Source organism: Meriones unguiculatus, assembly GCF_030254825.1.
Source record: "Meriones unguiculatus strain TT.TT164.6M chromosome 13 unlocalized genomic scaffold, Bangor_MerUng_6.1 Chr13_unordered_Scaffold_44, whole genome shotgun sequence".
Taxonomy (NCBI): Eukaryota; Metazoa; Chordata; class Mammalia; order Rodentia; family Muridae; genus Meriones; species Meriones unguiculatus.
The window spans coordinates 870,355-895,328 of NW_026843651.1; the positions used below are offsets into that span (position 1 = coordinate 870,355).

The 24,974-nt window shown below is 37.8% G+C and overlaps 1 protein-coding gene and 1 pseudogene across 1 annotated transcript; one reads left to right on the plus strand and one right to left on the minus strand.

The window, feature by feature from the left end:
* Positions 1 to 8,828: 8,828 nt before the first annotated feature.
* LOC132651268 (zinc finger protein 436-like) lies at positions 8,829 to 9,377 on the minus strand (the record flags this gene model as incomplete). Its single annotated transcript, XM_060376503.1, has 1 exon — positions 8,829 to 9,377. A coding segment is annotated over one exon (549 nt), but the record flags the coding sequence as incomplete, so codon positions are not given.
* A 2,056-nt stretch (positions 9,378 to 11,433) lies between these two features.
* Positions 11,434 to 24,974, plus strand: part of LOC132651276 (single-stranded DNA-binding protein, mitochondrial-like) — a 33,685-nt pseudogene continuing 20,144 nt past the window's right edge.

A 24,974-nucleotide genomic window follows, 5' to 3' on the forward strand; every position in this document is an offset into this window, starting at 1 on the left:
TAATTTTATGCTCAATGAGAGTTTCTCTATTCCAGGCTCCACTTTGAAGGTATTTTAAAATTACTATTATTATTTTCTTGATAGACTAGTGGTTTCTGGAAGGTTTTGGTCTTGATTTCTCTACAACATATGACCTAATTCTTAACAGTTGCTTTATGACAACCACTCCTGTGAGAAATAGTCAATACCATTACCCCAAACAAAGTTATCATGTCAGAGAGGTGTGCTCTGAGCTATACAAGAAAATGATATCTGTGTTTCTTCAAAACTATCAGCCTAAGTTATGAGAGATTATTTTCTGTTTCATCTAGTTATTTTCCCCACTATGCCAACAAAGATTTGTTGGAAACTGGTCAGATTTCAGCCCCAAGTACAACAACATTATGGTTTTAAACATTTATTTGTCAGTATTTTAACATGGATTCAGCTAGATAGGAATGACTTTCCAGTCATACTCATTTAATTTCAAGTTCATCATAAAACTGAGTTGACAATAGTTTATAAAATACCTTTACATTACTGCCTGGTGTGTTTGATGACAACCATTGCCAATGCCTCTCTTTGACTCTTCTATTCACAGGTATCTTTAATCCTCCACAAGTAAAAACTGTGGCTTCTCAGTACATGTTCCTTGAATGGTGTAACATGATTTAGGCATAGTAATATTCACTTAATAAAATATGTACTTTAAATATTCAAACTGTATGAGCAGGGACAGCAAAGAGACAAGCAAAATAGTAGCCACTTCGTTATTAGAGGGAATGTTTTTTATTATGGCTCAGAGAGGGAAAATGTTCAGAGGCACCTGAAAGAGTTAAGAGCAGAGAGTAAAAGAAGCAGACTTGATATGACCAAGACTTCCTAGAAGAGAATGGAGACTATTAGGAGAAAAGTAGAGATAGCTTACACAGAGACAAACTGTGCTTTCATAAATGCACAAGCTGAACCTAGATCCCTCTACATGTATATGTAGCAGATGTGCAGGTTACTCAACATGTGGGTCCTCTAACGATTGGACTGAGAGCTTTCTTTGACTCTTGCTTGCCATTAGTTTTGTTTCCCCTAGTGGTGCTGTCTTGCCTGTCCTTAGTGAGACAGGATGCTCTTACTCCTGCCTGATGTGATGTGTCAGAGTAGGTTGGTACATTTAGGGTGTGTCTCTGATGAGAAAGAAGGAATGGGAGAGGGGAAAATGATTTTGGGACTGTGAGGCGAGAAGGGAGGGGCCTATTATGAAGATAAAAAAATAATAAATTAATTAGTGGAAAAAAGACAGGGTATTTCTAGAATATTTAGGAGATTTGGATAGTGCAAAGAGAGATAAGGATGTTTGGGAAGGGACAGGAAACTAGACGTGCATTTTGAGATGTGTGACAAGTACATGTACTTCCCCTTTAGGTAGCCTCGAGGCCACCATGGGTGTTGGTATCCTGATAGGAGCCACAGGTCAATAGAGATCCTCAGGTCCCTTTTGTTGGAGCAATGAGAATGGCTACTTTGATGGACAAGAAGTATTTCACAAATTTTTGATGAATGCTATTTTTTATATGTTTGGTTTTTTGTTGCTTATTTGGTTCTAATCACCAGAATTTCTTTGATAATGCATGTTGAGCAGGTCTAGGACTGGAATTTTTGGATATTTGCACTCTCTGGGACCTAACTACTTTCAACTATTAGGAAGGCCTGATTACTTTCATCACACCTATTCATGTCCTTTTCAATAGTAATGGGTTTAGTTATGACATGCCATTATATAGATTTCCTTCTGTTGTGTTTTGTTTCCAATATTCAAATGTCATTTTTTAATAATTTTTATTTTTTATATTAATTACATGTTGTTTACTTTGTATACCAGCTGTAGTCCTCTCCCTCATTCCCTCCCAATCCCACCCTCCTTCCCTCATCTCCTCCCTGCCCCTCTCTAAGTCCACTGATTGGGGAGGTCTTTGTCCCCTTCCCTCTGACCCTAGCTTATCAGGTCTCACTAGGACTGGCTGAAAGTCTTCCTCTGTGGTCTAGCAAGGCTGCTCCTCCATCAGGGGTGGGTAGAAGATCAAAGAGTCTGCCACTGAGTTCATGTCAGAGACAGTCCCTGTTCCCCTTACTAGGGTACCCACTTGGATGCTGAGCTGCCATGGTCTATGTCTGAGCAAGGGTACTAGGTTATATCCATGCATAGTCCTTGGTTGGAGAATCAAGTTTCAGGAAAGGCCCCTGTGCCCAGATATATTTGGTCCTTGTGGCGCTCCCATCCTCTCCAGGTCTTACTAACTTCCCCTTCTTTTATATGATTCCCTACACTCTGCCCAATGTTTGTTTATGGCCCCGATGTCCCTCAAAAGATGAATGGATACATAAACTGTGGTACATTTACACAATGGATTACTACTCAGCAATTAAAAACAAGGCAATCGTGAAATTTGCAGGCAAATTGTGGAATATAGAAAAGATCATCCTGAGTGAGGTATCCCAGCAGCAGAAAGACACACACAGTATATACTCACTTATAAGTGGGTATTAGACTTATAATATAGGATAAACATACTAAAATATGTATACCTAAAGAAGCTAAACAAGAGGAGGTTCTGGAGTAAGATGGTCAGTCCTCACTTAGCAAGACAAATGTGATGGACATTGGAAGTAGAGGAAAACGAGAAACAGGACAGGAGCTTACCAGAGAGGGCCTTGGAAAGACTCTACCTAGCAGTGTATCAAAGCAGATGCTGAGACTCATAACCAAATGTCATAATTTTAATATCACTATTATTCAGTAGAATATCTTAATGAGGAACTTTACAGTCTGGTGGAATTTTGTTATCTTAATTAGAACTGTATAATGACATGTATTAATGAAATTAAACACTTTGCAAGAGCTAAAAATTTTTAATTTTACCAAAATACAATCATTTCAAAGACAGGCATTCTAATTTTGAATAATTTGTCCATGATTAATATATGTTCAATGTATACTGCATATTTTATTATGAAATTGATAAAGTATCTCTTCAGTCAAAATTTTTTGTGTCTCTAGGATTAATATATAAAATTTGCTATATATTAATAAGCATGTGTAGTCCTCTCCACTTTTCGAAACTTTCTGAATTCTCTGTGCATGCAACTTCTGACTATATCTCAATACAGTGCATTCATCTTTAAAATCTGCTGTGATTTTTGCATGTCTTATACTCTAAGGTTCACAGTCTTAATGATTTTGAATGCTGCTTTTTTTCACATAGACCTTTAACAGTTTAAAAGAATTAGGAATTCATAACCTTTGGAGATGAATATAAAATTCATGATGCTTTTTTTACATTACTGTTTATTATTATTATCATTTATTACAATTTATTCAAATTATACTGTGGCTTTGCCCCCTCCCTCATCTCCATCTGCTCACATCCTCCTTCCCTCTTCTGTGCCTTAGTCCCTCCCCTTTTCCACTAATAGGCAAGGTCCTACTCCCCTTCCATTTGACCCTAGCCTATCACGATGTTTTAAACAAGTATCCCTCCTACTGTTGCACACATATTATTTCAGTTATCTAGCCATCTATCTCACATCTATCATCTATAATCTTTGTCATATATCTATTACACACACATATTGTTGTGAAAAACTGTTATTTCTTCCAAAGAAACGTGGTTCAAAAATTGTTCAAAAACAATGTTTTAAATCAAAAGTAATCCAATAAAAAATGGGGACAGAGCCAAAAATAGAATTTTCTGTAGAGGAATATCTCAGAGAAACACTTAAAAATGCTCAATTCCCTTAGTTATCAGAGAGATGCAAATCAAAATGACCCTGAGATTTCACCTTACACCCATCAGAATGGCTAAGATCAAAAGCTCAAAAGACTATTCAGGCTTGTGGTCACCCTCAGCTACAGACCAAGATTAAGGGAATATGAGACCACACCTCAAGAAAGAGAAAAAAAAGAACTAGTGTGCAGTGATGAACAGAGAAAGTAGAAGAAGATTTGATGGACTTGACAGTAGGGTTAGCAGGAGCTGCAGCAGGTCGATGGGTGCAGGAGCTGCAGCAGGTCGATGGTCACAGCACGTTGGCAGGCACAGTGCGGGGTCTTAGGCACAGTAGTAGTCTCCAGTGTAGGGCGAGCTCATGCTGTGTCCACTTGTCCATCTCTCTCTGTCTGTCATTCTCAGTTTTTAAGTAGATTTCTTTTATTTATCTGTGTAAATGTGGGTATACATGCCTGGCAAAGGCCAGAAGAGGGTAAGAGATGCCAAAGAGCTAGAGGTCATTGTGATCCACCTGATACAGGTTTTGAGAGCCTAACCCAGTCCTCTGCAAGAGCAGCATGTGTCTTAACTACTAAGCCATATCTTCAGTCCAGTTCTATGGGTTTTGATGGGACAAGCAGTTGGAAACATGAAGACCAGGTTGGTCTGGAACTCATCATCCTCCCTCAGCGTTTTGTCCTCCAATTACAAGTCTGCACCTTCATGCCTGCCAGTCTTTTTCTTGAATGGTTTCAGGTCCGCATTTTGTGGTCCAGGCCACAGACTGCAGATAACAGTGAAACTGACTTTAGCTCTGTGTCCCTGAGGGCGTACAGAGTGTTTCCACTGTTGTTAGAGCGAAGCTAGGGTAGAACTTCCACCCTGCTAGGGATTTAAGAATCATGCTGGGACTGTTTTGTCTAGTGTTGATCTGTGGATCCCAGGTTTCTGTAGATCTGATGTTGGAGCTCTGTGCCTCAGTACCCAAGCGGTAATCAGCAGCAGGTGAGTTCAGCAGTCATGCATGCAGCAGGACGCTAGATTCTGGAGCCTGTGGGAACCCAGAAACTTTTCCTAAACTGCTGTCCTAAGTTTGGAACCGATGTTTCCCCCACCCTATGGTTACCTCCCAACAGGGTGACCCAGTCTGTCCTGTTTTCGGGTCCACAGTTCAGTCTAGGATGTTGAGTAGAACACACAGGAGCAGGTAAGTGGCTCTATGCTGCTGACTGGGCATCTGAAGGAACCCAAAAACTTTTCATGAGAAGTTGTTGGGGGAGTGTGGTGGAATTCCACTGGATGCCCTGAGGTTGGACTTGATGTTTCTTTCACCATGGGGTTTCCTCCCAACAGGAAACCTGGTCCCTGGTGCTTTGGTGCCCACAGTTCTGTGTGGGACAGTGATTTGGGCAGACAAGTAGCTCTCTGGCCTGAGCACCTTCTAGAGCCCAGACCTTTTTCAGGGATTTTCTGGGTGACCTGAGGTCAGTCCTGATTGCTTCCTACTCCATGGGGTTTTTTCTAGCCTGGAAATCCCAATCTCTGGTGTTGTGGGGCCCACAGTACATTCTGGGATGGTGACCAGAGCACACAGTCATGTGGCTCTGGGCTGGTGACCTATTGCCTGCAGGAACCCAGGAACTCTTCCATGGTTTATCTGGGTGGCCTGTGAAAAGAAGCGATTACTTCCCACTCCGTGGGGTTTGTTCTTAACTTGGAAACACAATTGCTGTTGTTTTAGGGCTCAGAGTTTGGTCTGTTGCTTGCTGTGTAGTCACTGCTCTACTGCTCTGCAGAAACTATCCTCTTGGTACCACCATCTTTAATTCTCCTTTCTTTTATTAAACATTTTTTTAATTTTTCTTTTCTTTTTTATTTTAATAATTACAGTTTATTCACTCTGTATCCCAGCTGTAGCCCCTCCACCATCCCCTCTCAATCTCACCCTCCCTCCCTCTTCTTCTCCTATGTCTCTCACCCAGTCCAGTGATAGGGGAGGACTTCCTCCCCTTCCATCTGACTATAGTCAATCAGGTCTCATCAGGACTGGCTTCTTTGTCTTTCTCTGTGGACTGGAAGGATAGTTCCCCACTCAGGTGGAGCTGATCCAAGAACTAGCCCATGAGTTCATGTCAGAGATGGTCCCTAGTACTATTATTGGGAACCCTCTTGGATACAGAGACGCATTGGACTATTTCTATGTAGGGGTTCTAATTTATCTCCATGCATGGTCCTTTTTTAGCATATCAGTCTCAAAAAGACTCCTGTGCCCAGACCTTTTGATTCTGTTGTTCTCTTTGTGGAGCTCCCGTTCCATCCAGATATTTCTATCTCCCCCTTCTTTCATAACATTCCCAGCACTCTGAAAAATGTTTAGCTCTGAATCTCAGCATGTTTTGATACCCTGCTGGGTAGAGTCTTTCAGAGGACCTCTGTGATAGGCTCCTGTTATTTCTCAGACAATTAGGAATAGTGATACCTCAAGATCCAGCTATACCATGCCTAGGCATATATCCAAAAAATGCTCAAGTATATAACTAGGATATTTGCTCAACCATGTTCATGGCAGCTTTACTTGTAATAGCCAGAAGCTGGAAACAAGCCAGATGTCCCTCAGTTGAGGAATGGATACAGAAATTGCGGTACATTTACACAATGGTATACTACACAGTAATTAAAAACAAAGAAATCATGAAATTTGCTGGCAAATGGTGAGATCTAGAAATTATCATCCTGAGTAAGGTATCTCAGAAGCAAAAAGACACACATGGTACATACTTACATATAAGTGGATATTAGACATATAATATAGGATGCTCATACTAAAATCTGTAGACCTAGGGAAGGTAATCAAGAAGGAAGACCATGGTAAGATGCTTAATCTTTTCTTTCTTTATATCTTTTTTTTGAGCAAGGTCAGTTACCCAGACTGAACTCAAATTTTTGCTCTCTGGTTTTGTTTTTCTAATTCTTTTTTCTTTTATTAATTATTTTTACTTTTTTCACAGTTTATTCATTATATATCCTGACTGAAGGCCCCTCCCTCAACTCCTACTGATCACATCCTTTCTCTTCCCTCTATTCTCTTCCCCTAGTCCACTCAAAAGGTGAGTTTCCCTCCTCTGCCATCCACCCATGTCTTATCACAATACTACTCAGCTGTTAAAACAAGGAAGTAATATTTCTGCTCTTATTACTTCTCCATAGGCCACTCTGCTCACGTCAGAAGACTCCATACCCTGAAGCTTGCCTGCAACCTTACTGTGAAATTAACACTAAGTATAACTCATTTTACAGAGTCCCACTCACAAGACAATGTTTAATTGACCATCTCACATCCAGAAACATCTGAAATATGAAATGCTATGAAGTCTGAAACATTTGATCGCAAGCATTTCAAAGAACTTGCTTCTCCTTCTGTCTAGAGGAACCACCTCAGGAAATAAGTTCAAATTGAATTCCAGAAAACAGAGGCTATATACCCCTTGGGAAATGATTGGGATGCTCCATGGAGAGGTGTATATAATCGTTCAAAACTAGGTACTTCAAGAATGCTTGATTTGCATTAAATAGCACATTCCTATCATCTGAACAAGAGCACAGATCCTAATCATCCTATATTTAAAAGGAGGAGAGAGTTAGCAGGGATCAGTGTCAAAAGCCATCTATCAAATTTGGCTAGTAGCATCTATGTCTAAAGACACTCCCCATTTGAAGTCAGGCACAGAAAACTCACCCTTACATGGTTACACAACTAGGCCAGCAGCAGGGTCATACATGGAAGAGAAAGCCTCCTCCTTCACATCTCAAAATTCAGTCTGGCTTGTGATGGTTTTCAATAGAACCCCTGGAACAATATATATGTATACACAAATAAACTTCTACAGGCTACCACTGTTATATTACTCTCAGAGAACTTCCTGGGTGGTGTTAGTTCACCATTCCCTACATATTCATCCACTGGACTGAACTTTTCTTGTCTAAAGTGAGGCAACTGTAAACAGTAAATATTGACAATCAGATTTATCAATAAGTCTTCCCTAAACACATTTTATAATACTTTTGCATGTAATTGATATTCACCATTCATTGTATTCTTTTTAAAAAGTAAGTTTATTTGCTTTAAATTCCAAATGTAGTGCCACTCCCTTCTCTCCCCCATTACTACCCTCCATTCCTATTGCCCCTATTCCCTTTCCCCTTCCCCTTCACAAAAGGGAAGTCATTTCCATTGAGCTAGTTTTTCAGTTCTGTTGGATCTCAGTAGACCAAAGAACACAAAGGCCTTTCCATATTGCTGATAGTCAAATACTTCCTCTCCAGTAAGGATAGTTTTATGATGATGATGACTCTAGATTTGTGCAAGGCTTCACCATTTTAACACATTCAAAAGTTCTCTCCAGTATGAATCCTTTCATGATGATGAAGATTATACAAATATGGAATGGTTTCACCATGTTAAAAGCACTGTCCATTAGGATTTCTTTCATGAGTGTGAGGATGATTCTGAAGTGCAAAAGTTTTTTCACATTGGTTAAAGTCAGATAGCTTCTTTCCAGTATGTTTTCTTTTATGTATTAGGAGATGTTATGTACAAAGGCTTTGCCACACAGTTAATTCATATGGTTTCCCTCCAGAATGTGCTGTTGTCTGTTATATGCAAAGGTTTTATCACACTAATTATCCTCACCAGGCTTCTCTCCACTGTGCGTTTTTTCATGTTTCCTGAGACAGCTGTGCAAAGGCTTTATCATATTGGGTATATTTATAAGGTTTCTTTCCAGTATGTGTTCTTTTATGGCTTATGAGATTATTATTGCGTGCAAAGGCTTTACCACACTCATTACATTCATAAGGTTTCTCTCCATTGTGTGTTCTTTTATGGCTTATGAGATGACTGTTTTGTGCAAAGGCATTACAACACTGGTTACATTTATAAGGTTTCTCTCCAGTGTGTGTTCTTTTATGGCTTAAGAGAGTACTGTTTACTGCAAAGGCTTTGCCACACTGGTTACATTTGTAAGGTTTCTCTCCAGTGTGTGTTCTTTTATGGCTTAAGAGAGTACTGTTTACTGCAAAGGCTTTACCACACTCATTACATTCATAAGGTTTCTCTCCAGTGTGTGTTCTTTCATGGCTTATGAGATGACTGTTTTTTGCAAAAGCTTTACCACACTGGTTACACTCATAAGGTTTCTCTCCAGTGTGTGTACTTTTATGGCTTATGAGATTACTGTTTTGTGCAAAGGCTTTGCCACACTCATTACATTCATATGGTTTCTCGCCAGTGTGTGTTCTTTTATGGCTTATGAGATGACTGTTTTCTGCAAAGGCTTTACCACACTGGTTACACTCATAAGGTTTCTCTCCAGTGTGTGTTCTTTTATGGCTTATGAGATTACTATTGTGTGCAAAGGCTTTGCCACACTCGTTACATTCATATGGTTTCTCGCCAGTGTGTGTTCTTTTATGGCTTATGAGATGACTGTTTTGTGCAAAGGCTTTACCACACTGGTTACATTCATAAGGTTTCTCTCCAGTATGTGTTCTTTTATGCCGTATGAGCTGACTGTTTTTTTTAAAGGCTTTACCACAATGATTACATTTGTAAGGCTCCTCTCCAGTGTGTGTTCTTTCATGGCTTATGAGAAAAGTGGTATGGTGGAAGGATTTACCACATAGAGTGCGTTTAAAACGTTTCTCTCCAGTACGACTGCTTTCATGCCTGCAAAGATAATTGGCACATGTGAAATATTGACTACAGTCATTTGATTACACTAGTAAATATATTTATCTATATGAATCAATTTTATAATTTGGTCTAATGATAAAGAAGAATCAAATCTTAAACTTTTATTATTTTATTTACATTCATGGTATTCCCCTTCATTATGGGTATTTTTGAAGATCTCTGTGATGGTAAGAGCATTTATTATGTGGTTCACTTTTATAGCATCATTTTTCTATAAGAGGTTTTCTCGTGTATATGAAGAGTATTGTAAGGATTCAGAGTTTTACCGAAGCAATCCCATTCACAAATTTTTGTACGGTATGAATGACACTTCATTTACAAAGTGAGCCAGGACAAGCAGAAGTTCCAAATTCCTAGTATTCATAGGTATTTTCAGCAGTATGATTTTGCTGATGAATTCTCAGTGAAGTTGCAAAACCAATTAACTGTTACCTTTTATCACATTCAGAAAATCTACTCAAAGTGGGGACTTCTACAAAATTAATTATTCTTGGAGAAACACAGGTACACTGCTTCTTTCAATATCTCTATGCTCATGTGTCTTATAAACATTGTGACATCTGATATACCAATTTAAATTACAAGAATAATAAAAGATTCCCACATTGAATTAACACGTTTTTTTTTTTGTTCATCATAGACATGTCATATAGGGATTAAGGTTTCTCCACAATTATATTCTTGACTTTCATAAGCTGCTCCTTTCACTAAACTTTACAGTGTTACTATCTGAATATGTGTAACACTGGTTGTACTATGAAATATCTGCTCATTAGAAGGTTTTGAAACATAGTGATCACCTATTCAATGTGTATACCTCTTACAATATCTGAGTAGATAGAATGAGACTAAACAGATTGGCAGTTTAACTCAGTAGCTGTAATGTCTATATGATTTCAATGGTATTTTCTGTTACAACATTATTTTATTTTCTTCTATCTTAGGGGAGTGCCTTGCAAATACAAATCAGATACCTGACATTGAGGTACGTGGAATTGTGAGATTTTAATGATCATCAGTACACTTTAAGCAGTGCTCTTTTTACACTGTTGCTTTTCTTTAAAACCTCCAGGACACAGCCAGATGTGCTGGTATATTCCTTTAATCCCAGCATTTGTGGAGGCAGAAGCAGGCAGATCTGTGTGATTTTGAGATCACATTGTTCTAACAAGCAGGTCTAAGTCAAGCCACAGTACACAGAAAAAAAAAAAAAACTATTTCAAAAACAGAAAATAAAAAGCAGCCAACAAACAAACAAACAAAAAAACAAACTTCCAGGACACATTAAAATTTCTTAAGATTCATATCTATATCAGTGTGCACATAAAGTTACCTTTTATTACTTGTAGAACTTTGAAAATGTTCTTCAATGGGATGGTCTTCCCAATTGTAGCCTAAAATAGAGTACCAGAAAATATATATGACTGGAAATATCATATTATTATTAAAGCAAAACTTAAATCACTATCTTCTATGACCCTTAAAACCATGCCTGATTTATTCACCTCATTCCTCCTCATTCTCAATTGGAATCATAGAAAAGGATCAATAACAAAGTAAGACTTGTCTCCTTATTTTAAAAGTGAAAGAAAATTTGCTGCCTTACCTATAGCAGTGAGGTTTTTACAGGTCTCTAGCATCACATCATTGTAGAGTTGTTTCTGTGATGGTTCCAGCAAAGCCCACTCTTCTTGGCTGAATTTCACATGCACATCATTGAAGGTCACTGAATTCTAAAATATGCCATGCATTTGTACAACAGAAAGGGTCGCAACAATATAAATTTATACTTCATTTGCAATAGAATCATATAATTCTAGTGCTGTTTCCATTTATTTTCTGACACAGAAGTGCTAGTGTTAGATAGTTGGGTGCTGTGCATCAGGTGAACAAGGGGAGAAGAAAAAGCTTAAAGTTTAGATTGTAAGGAAAACCAAAGGCATGCTTTGGAAACCTTTGTTAAAGGCGTTTTATTAGTTTGTAAAGCATGAATATGAATTAGACATTAGTTGGGTTCTTGAGTGATGTATGAATCATCTTTAGTTACTTGGGCAAGTAGGTCAGGACCCTGTCATGAGATAGGTGGAAGGAAAAAACACAGTCATCATATCTTATCTAGCAACAAATGAGATGTGGCTATCAGGTGACAGTGAACAGATGTGTGGTGTCAGTCAAAAGACAACATGGCACTAGATATCATGTTTTGACCAGGGATCAGAGATTTGGCATACCAGTATATGAAAATGGGGGCTCATATATTTGTGGAAGGGAAATTGTACTACAGTGAATAGATGGATAAAAATAATGTGAGTGGCAAGCAACAATAATCCTAGCTGATAACATCATATTTCTGAGTTCCCAGACAAAAGAAAAGGCATAGAACACATGATTATTCTTTGATCATTGTTTTGTATATTTTCCTTTCTAAATCGTGTATAGTCTATAGTTTAAAATGAAGATTAAAATTTTCTATTAAAAAATGAGTGTGAATGTTATCACTAAGTCATTTTAGAGGAAAACAGAATAACAAAGTTTAACTGTGTCATATCTGAATAGGATAGAGGTTTGGAATAGTCATGGCAAGTAATGTGGACAAAGACAAACAGAGAGAAGAGAGCAAAATAGAAAGAGAGAGACAGAGACACACAGAGAGAAATTAACAGATGAACAGTACTAAGTACACATCAGAGAAATTTATGAACAGTTACTAACTACAAAAAAAATGAAGGACAAGCTGGTATAGTCTGTCATGCCTTTAATTCCATCACTCAGGAGGCAGACACAGGTATATATTATTGAATGGATGCCAGAATGATCTATACAAAGAGTTCTAGGACAGCCAGACCTATATAGTAAGACAGAGTCTCCCCTTTAATTCAATAAAACAAACATAAAAGATGGAAAGAACTGAAGTTTCTACAAGAAATTATACATTCACTCCAGTTGTGTATTCAATTTCCAGAGATCTACAATGCCCTAGCTTAAACTGTAACTTTAATAAGATCTTACTAAAAGGAATGCATGTTTAAATAGCTAAAAATACAAAGATGACAATATTAGCAATGTAAATGATGATATATGTAAGCAACATAAGGCAGGAGAGATGGCTCAGCAGTGAGGAGCTCTTGCTGCTCTTGCAAATAATTGGTCTGAAATGTAAGTGTTCAACTGGGACCCACTATTATCAATTGCTATAAGTTTATGAGTTCTGAACACATCTTTGGACTACTGTGACGATCAGGCACACAAGAGGTTCATATTCATGACTACAATCAAAATACTCATATTCAGTTAAAATTAAAAACAGATTCCAGATTGCAGGGCTGATTGCATACTGATCAGCGGGGTAACAAAGACTGCACAGTGACAAATATTTGGAACAGTTGGTCCCTAAACAACATTGACTGTGTTTACCAGGTGATAAGAAAGCCAATGATGAGAAAAACAATTGGGTTCAACCTCAGAGCACCCAGCTAATCCCTGGAAAATTTCCTGGGCTTTTTTGGCAGGAATAAGGTTTTCAAGGAATTAGACCCAAGAAGTGTGTCCTGATCACCTTCCCAGTCTGAACTGTGTGCCCCAGACCACCAGAGACTGGGAGTCCCACTCTCAAGAAAAACCCACAGGGAAGGAAACAAGTGGGACTGATTGAATGTCATCCAGTCTATCCATGGAAAAGGTCCTGTAGACTTGCAGGTGAACAGCAGCCAGCCCTGAGTGGGACTTCAGCCGCCAGACCCACGTAACCAACTCTCCATCACAGACAGAACTGTGTACCCCAGGGCACTAAAGGATGGGTTTCCCTGTAGAAAGAAAACCCCACAGTGAGGGAAACAGCAGGTCCCAGCTTAGAGCACTCAGCTGACCCTCCCACCACCAGTACCACCACCACCACCATGACCACATATGGGAATATTATCGGAAAATTTTTCCAGGTTTCTGTCCAGTCACCAGCTTGGAGCCACCATTCGCAAGCGCTTATGCACTCTACACCCCCCCAACAGTACAGACTGGGTCTTCCTGTTTGGAGAAAGCCCAAAGGTGGGGGAAATATCTGGCCCTACCTCAGGACACCTAGCTCCAGAAAAGTTTCAGTTATCCACAGGCTCTAGACTCTAGCCTCCTGCTGCACACATGAGAGTGGTGCACACCTGCCACTGATTACCACTTGGGTACTGGGGCACAGAGCTCCAAACTCAGACCTACAGAATCCTGGGTTCCCTGAGATCAACTGCTCCAAGGGACAACCAGTCATCCCTAACTAAACTGACCAAACCATGGGGCACTCAGGTTACAGTAGCAGCTCACTAAATTTACAGAAAGAAACCCAGCAGCAGGGCAGCTGTCTCCAGAATTTCTCTGGGTGAGAGGATAGCCGCCTTTACTAACAAAGGCCAAAATTATTGCTCAGGTCTGTATGTCTGAGGTGAGCTGTGGAAATTATTAAAAAACACCTGCCATTCAGTGACCATACCCAAAAAGCTGAGGAGACCTCCTTTGGAAAAAATCATCTTCCTGCCAAGGGGATTCGACCCACCACAGGATTCCAGGAAGTACCAGAAACAAACACCCAACACCTAAGATAGCCCAATGGGTAGAGGCCAGCGTAAAAGCTCAACCATCAAAATATAGACCAATATGGCATATCCAGAACCCAGTTATTCAGGAACAAGCAGCCTTGGATACCCCAGCATAAAGACAATTTCAGGCCAATCTCCGTTATGAACATTGATGCAAAAATACTCAACAAAATACTTTGCAAACCCAATACAAGAACACATCAAAGATATCATCCACTACAACCAAGTAGGCTTCATGCCAGCTATACAGGGGTGGCTCAATATATGGAAATCCATTGATATGATCCACCACATTAACAAATTGAAAGAAAAATAAACACATGATAATCTCCTTAGTTGCTGAAAAAGCATTTGAAAAAATCCAGCATCAATTCATGTTTAAAGTATTGGAGAGATCAGGGATACAGGGCACATACCCAAACATAGTAAAGGCAATATACAGCAAGCCTATAGCCAACATCAAGCTAAACGGAAAGAAACTTAAAGCAATCCCACTGAATTCAGGGACAAGGCAAGGCTGCCCACTCTCTCTATATCATTTCAACATAGTTCTCGAAGTCCTTGCTAGAGCAGTAAGACAATTAAAGAAGATCAAGGGGATACAAATGGGAAAGGAAGAAGTCAAAATATCCCTATTTGCAGATGATATGATAGTATACCTGAGTGACCCCAAAAATTCTGCCAGGGAGCTCCTAAAGCTGACAAACACTTTCAGCAAAGTAGCTGGATACAAAATCAACTCAAAAAATAAGTAGTCCACCTATATACAAAAGACAAAAATGCAGAGAAAGAAATTAGGTAAACAACACAATTCACAATAGTCAAAAAGAACATAAAGTACCTTGGTGTGACCCTAACCAAGCAAGTCAAAGACTTGTATGAAAAAATTTCAAGTCTCTGAAGAAAGAAATAGAAGAAGATATCAGAAGATGGAAAGATTTCTCATGCTCATGGCTTGGCATGATTAACATAGTGAAAATGGTCCTCTTACCAAACGCAATCTACAGATTTAATGCAATTCCCATCAAATTACCAACACAATTCTTTACAGAACTTAAAAGAAAAATTCCCAACTTCATATGGCATTACAAGAAACCCAGAATTGCTAAAACAATCTTCCATAATAAAAGATCTTCTGGAGGTATATCCATCCCTGATTTCAAACTGTACTATAGAGCAACAGTAATAAAAACTGCATGGTACTTGCATAGACACCAACTAGTGGATCAATGGAATCGGATAGAAGTCCCAGAAATACACCCACACACTATGGACTCTTGATTTTTGACAAAGATGCCAAAACCATACAATGGAAAAAAGATAGCATCTTCAACAAATGGTGCTGGTCTAACTAGATGTCTACATGTAGGAAAATGCAAATAGATCCATATTTATCACTCTGCACAAAACTAAAGTTCAGGTGGATCAAAGACTTCAGTATAAAACCAGACATACTAACCCTGTTAGAAGAAAAAGTGGGGAAGAGCCTTGAACTCATTGGAACAGGAGACAACTTCCTGAACAGAACTTCAACAGTACAGGCTCTAAGAGCAACAATAAATAAATGGGACCTCATGAAACTGAAAAACTTCTATAAGTCAAAGAAAGCTATTGTCAAAACAAAATGACTGCCTGCAGATTGGGAAAGGATCTTCACCAACCCTATATCTGACAGAGGGTTAATATCCAGTATTTATAAAGATTTCAAGAAGTTAAACACCAACAAATCAAGTAACCCAAGTTAAAAAATGGGGAACAGAGCTAAACAGAGAATTCTCAATAGAGGAATTTAGAATGGCAGAGAAACACTTAAAGAAATGTTCAACATTCTTAGTCATCAGGGAAATGCAAATCAAAACCACCCTGAGATTTCACTTTACACCCATCAAAATGACTAAGACAAATAACTCAAGTGACAACTCATGCTGGATAGGATTTGGAGAAAGGGGAACCCTCCTTCATTGCTGGTGGGAATGTAAACTTATACAACCACTTTACAAATCAACCTGGCACTTTCTCAGACAATTAGGAATAGTGCCTCCAAAAGATCCAGCTATACCACTCCTAAGCATATATCCAATAGGCGCTCAAGAATACACCAAGGACATCTGCTCAACTATGTTTGTAATAGCTTTATTTGTAATAGCCAGAAGGTGGAAACAGCACAGATGGCCCTCAGTTGAGGAATGGATACAGAAATTGTGGTATATCTGTATGATGGAATATTACTCAGCAATGAAAAACAAGGAAAACATGACATTTGCAGGTAAATGGTGGGAAATGGAAAAGATCATTCTGAGTGAGGTATCCCAGAAGCAGAAAGACTCACAGGGTATATACTCACTCATAACTGGATATAGGATATAAAATATAGGATAAAAATACTAAAATCTGTACAACTAAGGAAGTTAATCAGGAAGGAGTATGCTGGCTAAGATGCTCAAACCCCATGCAGAAAGGCAAAGAGAGTGGACATCAGATGAGGGAAATACAGGGACAGGACAGGAGCCTACCACAGAGGGCCTTTGAAAGGCTCTACCATGCAGGGTGTCGAGGCATATGCTGAGACTCATAGCCAAACATTGAGCAGAGTACAGGGAATCTTATGGAAGAACTGGGAGATAGTAAACCTGGGGAGGACAGGAGCTCCTCAAGGACAGTAACAATTCCAAAAATTCTGAGCACAGGGGTCTCTTTTGAAACTGATACTCCAGCGAAGAACCACTCATGGAGATGGCCTGAAACCCCTGCACAAAAGGTAGCCTATGGAAGTTCAGTATCCAAGTGGGCTTCATAGTAATGGGGACAGGGACTGTCTCTGACAGGACCTCATTGCCTTGCTCTTTGATTACCTCCCATTGAGAGGGGATCAGCCTTGCCAGGCCACAGAAGAAGACAATGCAGCCACTCTTAATGAGACCTGATAGACTAGGATCAGAATGAAGGGGAGGAGGACCTACTTTATCAGTGGACTGGAAAAGGGATAGGGGTGGGAAAGATGGAGGGTGGGATTGGGAGGGGAGGAAGGAGAGAGGTACAGGGGGATACGAAGTGAATAAACCATTATTAATAAAAAATTTAAAAAGAACACAATAAATTGTTGAAAGATTTTTTTAAAAACTATGCTGTTACGCATACTTTCAAACTTTGAAAATATTGCCTGATATCAGTTATTGCTCCTAAATAAAAATAAATAAATAAATAAATAAATAAATAAATAAATAAATAAATAGAAATGAGGAAGGGTACTTCATACTCATCAATGGAAAATTCCACCAAGATGGCATCTGTTTTCTGAGCAACAATGTCTTCAATACAAGGACACCCACATTTGTAAAAGAAATGTTAATAAAGCTTAAAGAATATGTCAATCACCATTCATTAATAGTGGGAGATGTCAACATGTCACTATCATCAAGGGACAGAGCAATGGAACAGAACTTAAACTGAGAGATAATGACACTAATGGATTTCATGAATCAAATGGACCTAACAGATATCTAGAGAATTTTTTAACCCAAACAGAAAAGAATATATCTTCTTTCAGTACCTCACAGACCCTTCTCCAATACTGACCATACAATAGGTCACAAACCAGGCCTCAAAAGATACAACAAGATTGAAATAATGTCTTGTATTCTATCAGACCATGAAGGACTAAAGATGGACCTCAACAATAACAGAAATAATAAAAAGACTACACACACGTGGGAACTGAACAACTCCCTACTCAATGAAATCTAGGTCAGGGGAGAAATAAAGAAGGAACTTCTTACATTTCAATGAAAATGAATGCACATCATACCCAAACTCATGGGATGCAATGAGAGCAGTCCTAAGAGGACTTTTAATAGCACTAAAGGCCTTCATAAGCTATTGGAGGCATCCCATACAAGCAACTTAATGGCACACCTGAAAGCCCTAAAAAAGAAGAAGAAGAAGCAAACACACCGAACAGGAGTAGACCACTATGAATAACCAAACTCAGGGCTGAAATCAATAAATTAGAAACAAAGAGAATAATTCAAAGAATCAGCAAAACCAAGAGAAAATCAAATACATAGACAAACTCTTAGCCAAACTAAGTAAATGGCAGAAAGACACTATCCAAATCAACAAAGTCTGAAAGGAAGAGAGAAAGATAACAGATACTGAGAAAATCCAAAGAACTATAAGCTCTTATGTCAAAAGCCTATATGCCACAAAATTTGAAAAATCTAAATGAAATATAAAATTCTTTTGTTAGATTCCACTTACCAAAGTTGAATCAAAATCAGGTAAAGATATTAAATAGTCTTATACTGCCTAAAAAAATAGAAGCAGCCATCAATATCCTTCCAACCAAAAAAAAAAAAAAAAAAAAAAAAAAAAAAAAAAAAAAAAAAAAGCCAAGTGCGAGATGATTTCGGAGCAGAATTCTACAAGAGCTTCAATGAAGAGTGAAAACTGATATTCTTCAAATTATTCCACAAAATAGAAATGGACACAACATGACCAAACTCCTTTTGTAAGACCACAGTCACCTTGATAAATCCTCAAAGACCCCCAAAAAGAAAGAGATCTTCAGACCAATCTCTTTTATGAACAATGATGCAAAAATACTCAATAAATTAACTGTAAACCAAATCCAAGAACATACCAAAAATATCATCCAACATGACCAAGTAGGCTTCATCCCAGGCATGCAGGGATGGTTCAATATATGGAATCTTAATCCATCATATAAACAAATTGGAAAAAAAAAGCACCAGATGATTTCCTTAGAAGCCAAAAAAGCATTTGACAATATCCAACAGTTATTCTTGTTTAAAGTCTTGGAGAGACTGGGGACAAAGGCACAGATCTAAAAATAGTAAAGACAATATACAGCAATCTTATAGCTAACATCAAACTAAATGGAAAGAAAGTTAAATTAATTCCACTGAACTCGGGGACAAGACAAGGCCACATACTCTCTCCAAATCTCTTCAATACAGTCCTCAAAGTCCTATCTAGGGCAATAAGACAAATAAAGGAGATCAAGGGGATACAAATTGATAAGGAAGAAGTCAAAGTATTGCTCTTCACAGATGATATGACACTATACAAAAGTGACCCCAAAAATTCTACTGTAGGGAACTCCTACAATTGAAGAACACGTCAGCAATGTGGTTGGATATAAAGTTAACTAAAAAAAAAATCAGTTGTACTCCTGTATGCAAAAGACAAATGGACTGAGAAAGATTTAGGAAAACAACACCCTTCACAATAGGCAGAAAAAAAAAAACTGACGTATTTTGGTGTTATCCTCAACAAGTAAAAAACCTATATGAAAAACCTATATGAAAAAACAACAACAACAACAACTTCAAGACTATGAAGAAAGAAATTGAAAAAGATACCAGAAGATAGAAATATCTCTCATGCTCATGGATCAGTAGGATCAACATAGTAAAAATTGCCATCTTAATAAAAAACAATCTACAGATTCAATGATATTCTCATCAAAATATCAACACAATTCCTCACAGACCTTGAAAGGACAATTCTCAGCTTTATATAAAAAAATAAAAAATCCAGAATAGCTAAAACAATCCTGTATATTAGCACATCTTCAGGAGGTATCCCCACCCCTGGTCTCAAGCTTTACTATAAATCAATAGTAATAAAAACTGCATGGTACTGGAATAAAAGTACCATGGATATATGGAATTAAAGTGAAGGCCCATAAAAACAAACCCACACACCTGTGGACATTTGATTTTTGTCAAAGAATCCAAAACCATGCAATGGAAAAAGGACAGCATATTGAACAAATGGTGCTGGTCTAACTGGAGGTCCACATGTGGAAAAATAAAAATAGATCCATATTTATCACCCTGCACTAAACTAAAGTTCAAGTTGAACAAAGACTTCCAACATAAAATCAGATACACTAAATCTGTTAGAAGAAAAAGTGGGAAAGAGCCTTGATCTCATTGACATAGAAGATAACTCCCTAAACAGAATACCAAGAGCACTGGCTCTAAAATCAACAATTAATAAATAGGATCTCATGATACGAAAACATTCTATCAAGCAAAGAACTTTGTCAATAGAACAAAATAACAGCCTACAGCCTGAGAAAGACCTTTACCAACCCTACAAACAGAGAGCTCTATAAAGAGCTCTATAAATAAAAAACAAAATTATAAAGAGCTCTATAAATTAAACTCCAACAAACCAAATAATGCACTCTCAAACTGGGGTACAGAACTAAACAGAATTCTCCACAGAGGAATATCAAATAGTGGAAAACACTTAAATAAATTCTCAATACCCATAGTCATCATGGAAATGCAAATCAAAACTACTCTGACATTCCATCTTAAACCCATAATGGCTAAGATCAAAACCTGAAGTGAAAGCACATGATAGTGAGAATGTGAACAGGAACACTCCTCCATTGCTGGTGGGAGTGCAAACATATACAACCACTTTAGGAATCAATCTGATACTTTCTCAGACAATTGGAAATAGTATTACTTCAAGACCCAGCTATACCATTCCTGGGCATATAACAAAAAGATGATCCACCATTTAACAAAGATATTTGCTCAACTTTGTTCATAACATCTATATCCATAATAGCCAGAATTGGGAGACAACCTATGTGTCTCTCAACTGAACAATGGTTACAGAAATTGTGGTATATTTACACAATGCCATGCTACTCAGGTATTTAAAAATTGGAAACCATGAAATTTTCAGGCAAGTGGATAGAACTACAAATGATCATCCTAAGTGAGGTAACCCTGAAGCAGAAAGACATGCATGGTATATACTCTTTTGTAAGTGGATAATAGCCAGAATACAGGATAAACATACTACAATCCACAGACCTAAAGAAGCTAAATAAAAAGGAGGACCCCATGAAGGATACTCAATTATCATTCCAAAGGGCAAATAGAATTGAAGTGACTAAAGAGAGGGAACAGAATGAGAGCTTAACATAAATGTCCCCTGAAAGACTCTACCCAGCAGGGGATCGAAGCAGATGCTTAGATTCACAGCCAAACTTTGGGTAGAGCACAGGGAATCATAGGAAAGAGTGGTGGGATAGAAAGACCCAGAGCTGGCAGGACCTCCATAAGAAGACCAACAAGGACAACAAATCTGGGCCCATGGGTACTTGGAGAGATTGATGCACCCACAAAAGACCATTCATGAAGAGGACCCAGACTGCTTCTCAAATGTAGCTGATAGGCAGCTCAGTCTCTATGTGGGATCCATAGTAAGGGGAGAGGGTGCTGGCTCTGACATGGACTTTGTTGTCTGCTATTTGATTACTTCCCCTTGGTGGAGGGGGCATTTATATGCCACAGAGGAAGAGGATGCAGGCAGTCCTAATGAGACTTGATAGGCTGGGTTCAGATGGTAGGAGAAGAGGGCTCCCTGTATCTGAGATATAGGAAATGGGATAAGGGCGAAAGAAGAATGGAAGTGACAAGGGAAATGATTACAATTGGGATTTTAAGTGCGTAAATTATTTTTAATTTAATTTATTTATTTATTACAATGTGTTCACTTTGTATCCTTGCATAGCCCCCTCCCTCATCTCCTCCCAGTCCCACCCACCCTCCTTCTTCTCTCCCTATGCACTTTCTCTACTCTCCTAATGGGGGAGGAACTCCTTCCCTTCTAGCTTATCAGGTCTAATAAAGGATGGCTGCATCATCTTCCTTTGTGGCCTTGCAAGGCTGCAACACCCAGGAGGAAGTAATCAAAGACTTGAGTTCATGTCAGAGAATTATTTATAAAAACAAATTTAAATTAAAAATAAATTAAATGTGAATAAAACAAACAAATAAAATAAAAAATAAACAAATACAACAGGTAAGAAGAGCATCACACACTTACAATTTAATGACTCAGAAAGATCAGATAGTGTTAGTGTCATGAATAAATGCCATCCTAAGAAATTAAATATACTCCTTGCCAAATTTCAAATGCAAGATGTTGATGAAGATCAACACAATAACCTATGCTTGCATATACAAAACAAAACAAAACAAAACAAAATAAATACTAAAAACTCTATATTCCATGTTCAGCAGCCAATGATGGTGATGTTGATGCCAGGCATGTTGGCCTAGATTTAAGCCCAACACTCAACTGGAGTTAGAGCTGTAAGTTCAAAACCAGCCTGGTCTACATACAAACTTTCAGGAAACATCCAGGAACTCTGGGATATTATGACAACACACAACATGCTAATAATCAAATTAGAAAAAGAAGGATGAGATCAAAGGTCCAGAAGACATTTTCAACAAAGTCGTACAAGAAAAAATTCTTAACCTAAAGAAGAAGATGTCTATCAAGGCACAAGAAGCATACAAAATACCAAAGACACTGGACCAGAAAAGAAAGTCCTCTTAACAAAGAATAATCAAAATGCTAAATATACAGAACAAAGAAAGAATATGAAAAGCTGCAAATGAAAACAAACAAACCAAACTAACCAACCAATCAGACAAACCAAAACAAACAAAAACCAACCAAAAAAGAAAAAAAAGGCAGATCTATTGGAATTAATCCTGTATTCTCAGTAAAAATGCAAGAAGTTGAAGGGCTTAGACAGAGTGTTTCTGATTTTAAAAATACTACAGAAGCCAACACAAATTACTAACTATGCCCAGAAACTTTCAATCACCAAATGGGGAAAATAAGATGTTTCATAAAAAGGTCAATTTTAAATAATATGTATCTATAAATACAGCCCCACTCAAGGTGCTAAAAGCACCACCACCACCAAAATAACAATCACTGTTTAATGATATCTCTTATTAACATTGACCCAAATTCACCAATAACAAGACACAGACTCACAAAATGGATGATAAAATAGAATCCACCCTTCTTCTAAATACAACAAACACAGCTTCACATCAAGATAGACATTATCTCAAGGTAAAGGTTTGGAAAAAGATATTCTAAATAAATGGACTAGAGTATCAAGCTTGTATAGCAATTTTAATAAATAATGAAACAGCTTTCAAAAAACTAATCGAAAGATGGCAAAGGACATGATGTATTAAAAACATCCAGCAATATAACATTTCAATACTTAACATCTATGTCCCCAACCTAAGAGTACCCAAGTTATAAAAGAAACCCTTCTGCAGCTTGCATCACATCCTGGCCCTCATAAACTGATAGGGAAAGACTTCAATATATCACTCTCACCAATGGACAGGTCCTCCTGACCAAACTGAACAGAGAAATGCTCCAGCTAACATAAAAAATCTAAATATACCCAAAGAATATTTACAGAACATCCACCCAAGCACAAAAAATTGTTCCCTCTTCTCAGCAAATCATATATTGCTCTCCAAAATTGATGATATACTTGAACAGTGGAAGTCTCAAAAGTTATAAGAAATTTACAATAACCTCCTGCATCAGACCACTAAGGTTTAAAGCAGCACATCACCAATAACAAAATCAATAGAAAGCTTACAAACTCATAGAAATTGAACAACTCTCTACTGAATAAAAAATGGATCAAAATGGAAATAAAGAAAGAAATTAAAGACTTTCTAGAAGTCAATGAAATGAATACACAACATATCAAAAGTCATAGTACACAATGGAAGTGTTGACCAAAAGACAGTTCATAGCATTAAGTACATTCAGAAAAAAATAATCAAAAAGATCTCATAGTAGCAATTTAACAGCACACCTAAGTACTCTAGAAAAAAAAAAGAAGTAAACATAACCAAAAGGAGTAGACAGTGAGAAACTACTGAACTGTGTCTTCACTGGTAAAACCAAATGTTTCCACAAGAAAAGAAAGGTGGATCCTATCAAAATTGATCATGATTAGATTTGAATAGTAGAGATCTCCTGAAAAAGTAGAGGTAACTGTTCATCAGATAGCTTGGTCATTGAGTCCAAACTAACTTAATAAAGACTAAAGTTTTCTTCTTAAATAAAAAAGATACTTTTGTTGTTTCATATTAAAAACAGTTAAGAGGTTTAAAATGTTTGAAGTAAATTTAAAGATATAAACTTGTTTGAGTTAGAATAATTTGGAGTGAATATAACATATTTGAGCAGCATAGTGATAGACCATGCATTTAATGCCAGCAAAGACAAACAGTTCTCTATTAATTAGTTGTTTTCTAAATTCAGGAGTTACAATGACAGGGTGTTGGTGGTTCATAACCTTAATCCCAGCATTTGGGAGGCACATGCCTTTTACATACCACCTGGGAGGCAGAGGCAGGCACATAGGATTTACAGTGATTTTATTTAAAAGCTGCTTGTAAAAGGCAGGCTGAAAAAGTGAATGCCCTTTATTATCTAGAAATAAATACACTTTAAGGAATATTTATAAAATGATTTTTTAACTTAAATGGAGATATTAGACTTTTCTATTTCCAAAAAAACATTTTGCCCTTTAAAAGATATGACATGGCTAAAAAGGTACAACCCTCACCCCCGAATTAGGGATGGGGTAGGGTTTTGATTTTATCTTTTCAGGAGAATAAAATCATCCACCTAAGAATATGGAGACCACTGGACACATGAAACTTCTGAATAAAATGACAGATCACCAAAAGTAAATTTCAAAATAGAAGGTGTAAACTGGCCAACTGGTATCACTCACCTTCATGTTGTCTCTTCTGCTTTCTACAGACATAAGTGCAAATTGTCTTTATGTGGTTGCTAAAGGACAATCCAAAATCTCTATCTCATATAAGAAAAGCCACCTGGTAAGAAACAGAGGAAAACAGAAAAATAAGGGATGATTCTATTGTCATGAATATCATAATCTTCTGGCATGATGTGACTTCTATACTTACCACAAACTTCAATAATCAAGAATGTGTACAATGTTTGTGAAAGAATGAGTGGATGAGAGAATAAGCCAAAAACATA